Raw genomic sequence first — 7,980 nt, forward strand, 5'->3', positions numbered from 1 at the left:
ACCAGGGCAGAGGGAGAAAGTAGATGGAAATGGACAAGTAAGGGATAAGATAATGATGAGCGGTAAGGGTGGACAATATGGATACAGAAGCAAAATTGTGTTTTACCAGTTTGTGATTTTTTGTCATGGTCTGAGGAGAGGGAAGAGGCTGCTGCCTGTCTGTCAGAAGGATGAGAGATGTCATGGCAGAGAGTGGAGTCATCAGCAAAGAGATAGAAATTTTCAAGAGAGTTGGTGAGGTCATTGATAAAGATGAGGAATAATGTGGGGCCGAGAACTCTGCCTTGGGGTGCTCCAGCCTTAACATGGAGAGGAGATGAAAGGGTTCCATTGAGAGCCACACATTGTCTCCAAGAGTGGATGAAGTCAGCAATGCAAGAGTGGAGTTGGCCTTGGATTCCACAGGCAGACCGTTTGGAGATCAAGGCAGGATGCCAGATTGTATCAAAAGCTTGAGATATGTCCAGAGAGACGGCCCTGATCTTATGTCTGATATTGAGGGCCTCGTCCCTTGTTGGGAGAGTCGAAGCAGCATGTTCAAGGTAGAGTAATCAGGTCTGAATCCGAATTGATGATCTGAGATGAAGCTGTTGGAGAAAAGGAATGATTTTGTGTTAACTGTGATGATTGATTGCATGACATTGCTGATAATTGGAAGTAAGTAAGCTCATTGGGCTGTAGTTTTGGAGATCCGTTTTTGCGCCTTTTTTTAATGTAATGCTGTGATGTTAGCTGATTTCCACTTTCCCAGGTGGATATGGGACACCACTCTTTAAGTGTTCAAAAAAAAACGTGAATGGAGAAGCATGTCGCACTTTCTGACCCATGAATACGCTGAGTCCGCAAATAGCGAATCCGTGAATGGCAGGGTCCAACTATATAGTCTTCACAAACTACTCCAAAGTGATAAAGCTAAAAAATGCATATAAAGTGCGAATAAGTTAGATTAACAGAGAAAATCAGATGATTCTCAGTTGCATCAGCAAGTGTTACCATCTTTGAACTTTCAAAAAAAGAGGACCAACCAGAGAGGGACACTTCCAAAAAAAAAAAAAAAGAGGACACTTTTCAAAAGTTTCCTTTGCATACTGAGCAATCATTATCGGCAGTCTCTTTCGGTGTGTTCCAGGCCTTGATTAATTTTGACTTCAAATCACTCTTCTTCCATTTGAAATACTCAATTATTACTTGAAACATTGTGCCTGCCCAAGTCCACATGAGACTGTAAATCAACAGTGCCTTTCTTTGCCACAGAGACAGATGTATGTACCAACTCTACATACCAAACATTCAGCTTTCCATTCTTCTCGACCACTTCAAAAACAGGGGTGTTTTGTCTTTAGTTCTGCAGTGAATTTACACTTTCGTTTTGGCATTGTGTTTGCTGGTAGTAAAATAAAATATCAAATAAAGAGCTCTTTAAGAAAATCAAACAAGTGTGTATGTGATGGATTCAGAAAAGACACTGAATCGTGGACTGAGCATGCCACTGGACTCTTTCTCACTGCGTGGTTGGAAAGGAAGAGGACGCATAAGTGTCGATGCTCAAACACCTCTATGACGCCATGGCGGTGTAGTACAGACTTGAACCAAACTGTTCTGGTCCAAACATTACACGACCACATTTTATCGCTGTAATAATATGTACAAAAATGGTTTAACCATTTAAACATGGTTAAAAAAAAACACCCAAAATATTAAAATGTATCCCTTTTTAAATACAAAATAAAAAATTAGCAAAAACCCAGACATTTTAAAATATTTTAAAAACCCGGCCAGACAGAGATTTAAGGGCTAAAAAGGACATATCCGGGGAAAACCGGACGCATGGCAACCCCACATAAGTATTCAAACCCTTGGCCTAATTAAACTGAAATCACTTCAGGAGAAAATTATTTGTTTGAAAGGTTCCAAAATAAGTGTAATGGGTTTCACCTGTATGTAATCAGTGGTTTAACTTCAAAATTAAGCTCCCCCACTTATCTCAGGAGTTTGAACGTGCAACTCACTTGGTTAACCAACAAGGCAAACATGAAGATCAAGGAGCTTTCCAAAGAAGTCATACATAAAGTGGTGGAGAAGCACCGTTCAGGAGAGGGTTTTAAGAAGATTTCAAAGTCACTCATTATCCCTTTGAGTACGGTGAAATTTATCATTAAGAAGTGGAAGACTTATCATACCAACAAGACTCCACACAGATCAGATTGCCCATCCAAACTCAGCAGCTGGGTAAGCAGGAAACTGGTTTGTCATGTCACTGTAAATTCAACAATGACTGAAAGTTCTGCAAGGCTCCATGTCTGAGATGGGGATCAGTGTTCATCAATCAACAATATCCCGTTTACTTCACAAAGCTGGACTCTATGGACAAGTGGCAAGAAAGAAGCCATTACTGAAAAAGACTCATCTAAAAGCTCGTATGGAGTTTGCGAAAAAGCATCCTGACGATACTGCAGGCATGTGGAGAAAGGTTTTGTGGTCAGACGAGACTAAGATTGAAATTTTGGTCTAAATTCAAAGTGGTATGTCTGGCGCAAGCCGAACACTGCACATCACCCAGTCAAAATGGCCTCTACTGTCAAGCATGTTGGTGGCAGCATCATTTTATGGTGCTACTTTTCATCAGCAGGGACTGAGAAGCTTGTCAGGATAGAAGGGACAATGTATGGTGTAAAGTACAGGAGAATCCTTGATGAAAACCTGCTTGAGTCAGCCATGAATCTGAAACTGGGCAGGAGATTCACATTTCAGCAGGACAGTGATGTGAAGCACAAAGCTAAAACCACAGTGGAGTCGCTGAATAAGAAGAAAATAAATTTTCTTGAGTGGCCCAGGCAAAGTCCTGACTTGAACCCAATCGAAGGTTAATGGTAAGACTTGAACATTGCAGCCCATCGACGATCCCCATCAAACTTGGCAGAACTGGAGCAATTTTTACGTGAAGAATGGGTAAAGATTTCACCATCTCACTGTGCATAGGTGGTAGAGAGACGTACACCGACCCAAAAAGAGTTGTTGTAGTCATCGCTGCAAAAGGTGCTTCCACCAATTACTGAACTAAGGACTGAGTACTTTTACAACCAGTGAATTTTGATTTGTACACGTGTTTTGCAGGTATTCCTGACACATAACATCCTTCAATTATAAGTGTTTAGTTTGATCTCGAGTTATGAATAAAAAAAAGTTCATTTGGAAAAATTGTTTCTGTACAATTTGTAATTCATCGAAATGTGGCATTATTAGTCAGGGGTGAATATTTTTTTCAGGCCACTGTACACTCGTATGATATCAGAAACCTTATTAAGAACCTACCCATCGGTCCTTGTTTTGCCTCAATTTGCATGCTCGTCCTATTAATGATTATTATTATGACTCGTACGTGCCCATTAAAAAAAATAATAATAATAAAATGTTCAAACCGTGACCAAGAAACAACAACCACACAGGCCGTTCCATCTCTCTGGCGTGCCCGTACGTGCGTTGCCTGGAAGTTCGCATATCGCAGTCACGATTATTCGCAATTTAGTTTTAATGGCCAATTATTCAATTAACGCCAACGTATTTTGCCTTTTCGCAATGAAAAACACAAAGAGAAGAGAAAAAAAATTACTTCCTGCTTCAGAGCATACCAGCTCACTCTGGTGTTTCCGAAATTTATGCACCGTCTAATATGAAAACGATCATAACTTGGGGCATTGTGTTTATCTATAAATGCGCATAAGAAATCGAGAAATTATTAGAATACAAGAAGTCATCACTCTCCGGAAGTCCGTACGTTGTAACCCGTAATGGGGAACGCGGCTGAGGTTCCCTTCCCCCATCGGCCACACCCACGCAGCAACGTGTCTTGTCATTGGTTGGTAAATAAATGGCCATAACTTGGGAAGCACTTGAGCGATTAATATCAAATCTTGAAAAGGCACATCCTCAGGTCCCCAGCAATATATCTGGCAAGTTTCAATTCGATCGGACCAGTGGTTGTCGAGAAACAGCGGACGCAGACGCAGACGCAGACGCAGACGCAGACGCAGACGCAGACGCAGACGCAGACGCAGACGCAGACGCAGACACACACACACTGCTGGAATTATAGATAGATTATTATTTAAAAAAAAAAAAATTTTGATCTTGCATGCAAGTTCCTCCGTTCCCATCTCTTTTTGTATACACAGTCAGGTGATGATGTATACACACTTAAACATAATCTTTGTGTGCACTGTTGCATGGTCAGTGTGATAAGTTCACATTATGATGATGATGGTTGTTAAAAAAATAATCAATTACTTAATTTATTAATTTATTTTGTTACTTGACTTCATGTCCATATCCTCCCCATCCCATCACCACCACCACATGTTTGTGCTGTTCTTTCAGTGTTGCCTTCTTCCCACTGCACATTGGAGATCACGTGTTCATTGAGGAGGATTGCGTGGTGAATGCCGCACAGATCGGCTCGTTTGTGCACATTGGCCGTGGCTGCGTCATTGTGAGTTGTTATGCCATGTCCTTGTTTTATTATCTGATGAATTGGTTTTGCTCATCATTATTTCCTACCTCATGTCTGTTGTGCATTTTCAAGACTAGTGTTCATTATAAACATGTGAAACTCCACATGACCCCTCCTGCCCCATCCCACCTGAGTATAATATTCTTATATATGCTTTTGAATGAGCTTACAAAGCAAAGTCCTTTTCTGCACCTGCTTGAAAATACAGCCATGAAGTCGGTGGTGTAATGGTTAGAGCATCCACTCCGAATCTGGGAGGTCGGCGGTTCAAACCCCTGCCGAGTCATGCCAAAGACGGAAAAAAAATTGTATGTGCTGCTTCCTTGCTTTTGATGTTCAGCATTTAAAAGGTAAAGAGCATGGACAATCCTCATATGTTGGGACCCATGGGGAGGAGGAAATTATTCCTCCTTCGGAAATTCCCCACTGAGTGTTGTGAGATAGGTGGCACCATTGTTGTGACGTCGCTGGTACACAAAGTACCCTGGAAAGTGATGGCACTTCCGCTAAGGTGTGTGTGTGTGTGTGTGTGTGTGTGTGTGTGTGTGTGTGTGTGTGTGTGTGTGTGTGTGTGTGTGTGTGTGTGTGTGTGTGCGTGCGTGCGTGCGTGCGTGCGTGCGTGCGTGCGTGCGTGCGTGCGTGCGTGCGTGCGTGCGTGCAGTATATAATATGTGCATGTATTGTTACAGTTCTGCGAACTGGCACTCTCCAGTAAAAGCAACCAACATAGAGCGGTTCCCGAGAAAGTTATTTCGTTCGTTCTGGTTTCAGATAGTCCTCCCATTGTGTCTCATTGGCTACAAAGTAATATGCATTGTGAGTGATTAATTGGCTTTCTCCCCATTTTTCTATCTTCTTATTCAACACCTCATTAGCATATGCTGCCAAAACCCTGTTCAAATTGCATGCCAGAACTCAACCACCATCCCACTTTCAACCATGTCACCACCATCCATGACCCTCCAGGATGCTTGAGCTCAGTGGCGTGCAGAGGTCTGGTGATGCCCAGGGCAAATCTTGATTGTATGCCCCAAAGACTCAAGTATAAGGCCTAATATACTGAGAAATATTATGAGAAAGGAAAACATTTTGAATAAATAAACACACAGATGAAACATGACGAACGCTTTATTCGATTTTAATATAAATCAATCAAATTTATTAAGTTCTTTTCCCCAAATGATGCCTCCCGTCACAAAACACCTGAACTACTTCACTTTTTACATCAGCTGTGAGAAATTCTTTTTCAATGTTTATTAAAGCCAGGTTGGTCAGTCACTCATGTGACATAGAAGACCTCAGATATGTTTTTATTAATTTCAGTTTTGAAAATGACCTTTCACAGCTTGCGACTGAAAATGCGATTGTTAGGCCTTAGTCACATTTGCCACGGCGGCCGTGGGGTCTCCAAAATCTACAGCCACAAGCAATTATGCGGCGGCCGCAGTATTTACACGGTCACACAATGTGGCAGTCACGTATGTTTTTATTTTTCGGGGAGCCGCACGGCATATTTAGAAATCGTGGAGACCGAAAACGTGGTGGTGCCGTACGGTCTTTGATTTGATGTCGCACGGTGACCTTACAGCATCCCTGCGGCGGCCATATAATTTTCAAGGCAGACGCAAGGTAGCCTCAAGGTGCCCGCAAGGCGACCACAGGGGGGCCCTAAGGCGAACGTGCGGCCAGACGGACGTTAACGAGTGGGTATATGTACCAGTTCTTTTTTTACTGAAATAATAATAACAGTTCGGAATAGACCAGTACGTGGTGCTCCCAGAATCTGAATTGAATTCGTTCCAGGAGGCTGTTCGGATTGCAAAAAGTTCGATTCCCAAACTATTTTCCCAATAAGATATAATGGAGTGAATTAATCTGTTCCTGGACCCCAAGAAAACCCACTTTCAAGACACTTTCAACTGAAATTCCCCATGTTTAAGGTAAAATAAGATGAGTAAATGACCTTCGGTGGTGGTGTATTGTATGTAAACTGGTACAATCAACAATCCAAAGGTTCACAAATGCTCGAGCTCTGGCCTGGGTTCCGATCGCTCGCGCACTCTGCGAGCGCTGCCCCCAGGGCAGCTCATCAGACATGATGCCCCCAGAACCACAATCACTTTCATCAAATGCATCGGGCTGAGGTAATCATGGATATTCCAAATTACAACTGGTTTTTCTGTGAAATTAAATCCTTGCCCGACAGTCCGTCACGCCACGTGATCGGATTGCTTTTTTGTTATTGATTAAAACACAAGATGAGTAAAAAAAAAAAAAAACCAGCACAAATCAAGGTGAAAACACAAGGTAAAGTAGCGATCGACACACGAGAGATGCTTTCACGAGTACTTCCACCGACGAACTGAATGAACAAAGCGCGAAGATGCGCGTCGAACAGGTGGGGGAGACACGTGAACAAACATAAACGCCACGTTGTGTTCGGTTTTTTTAAAAATGTATTAAGTTTTTAGGGCAAAATTCATTTTTCATTGATAAGAGACTATGGCAGCCGCACGAATAACGCAAGCCCACCGTACGCCCAACGTACGGTCGACGTGGAACACATCTTTGTCATAGCTTGGCTTGTCAAATTGCTACGGCGAACATAGAAATGAAAAAAGTTATAACTTCTTCTTCTTCTTTCGGCTCGCTCCCGTGAGGGGTCACCACAGCGGATCAACCGTCTCCATTTCGCTCTATCCTCCACATCTTCCATTGACACTCCAATCACCCGCATGTCCGCCCTCACCGTGTCCATGAACCTCTTCTTTGGCCTTCCTCTTCTCCTCCTGCCTGGCGGCTCCATCTTCAACATCCTTATCCAGATATACTCTGCTTCCCTCCTGTGCACATGTCCAAACCATCTCAATCTCGCCTCTCTCACTTTTTCTCCAAACCGTCCTACCTGCGCTGACCCTCGAATATACTCATTTCTTATCCTATCCATCCTCGTCACTCCCAACGAGAATCGCAGCATCTTTAACTCTGCCACCTCCAGCTCCGCTTCCTGTCTTTTTGTTAGTGCCACCTCCTCCAAACCATACAACATCGCTGGTCTCACTACCGTCTTGTATACTTTCCCCTTTACTCTTGCAGCTACCCTTCTGTCACAAATCACTCCTGCAACTCTTCTCCAACCACTCCATCCTGCCTGCACTCTCTTTTTCACTTCTCTCCCACACTCTCCGTTACTTTGGACAGTTGATCCCAAGTATTTGAACCCATCCACTTTCCCCACCTCAACTCCTTGCAACCGCACCATACCACCACCCTCTCTCTCATTTACGCACATGTACTCCGTTTTACTCCGACTGACTATCATTCCCCTTCTCTCCAGTGCGTAACTCCACCTCTCGAGGCTCGCCTCAGCCTGCTCCCAACTCTCCCTACAGATCATGATGTCATCTGCGAACATCATAGTCCATGGAGACTCCAGTCTGATCTCCTCCGTCAACCTGTCCATCACCATTGCA

General features: G+C 43.2%; 1 protein-coding gene across 2 annotated transcripts in view; it reads left to right on the forward strand.

Moving 5' to 3' along the window:
- Positions 1–7,980, forward strand: part of DCTN5 (dynactin subunit 5) — a 98,624-nt gene that overhangs the window by 25,167 nt on the left and 65,477 nt on the right. For both annotated transcript variants that reach the window (XM_085886384.1, XM_085886383.1), the window contains exon 4: positions 4,375–4,486. In XM_085886384.1, the coding sequence (XP_085742510.1) occupies positions 4,375–4,486 (112 nt within the window). The remainder of the gene's footprint in view (positions 1–4,374; positions 4,487–7,980) is intronic.

The sequence above is a fragment of the Eptatretus burgeri genome, chromosome 6 (assembly GCF_056783735.1).
Source record: "Eptatretus burgeri isolate ZD-2024b chromosome 6, Ebu_testis_v1, whole genome shotgun sequence".
Classification (NCBI taxonomy): Eukaryota; Metazoa; Chordata; class Myxini; order Myxiniformes; family Myxinidae; genus Eptatretus; species Eptatretus burgeri.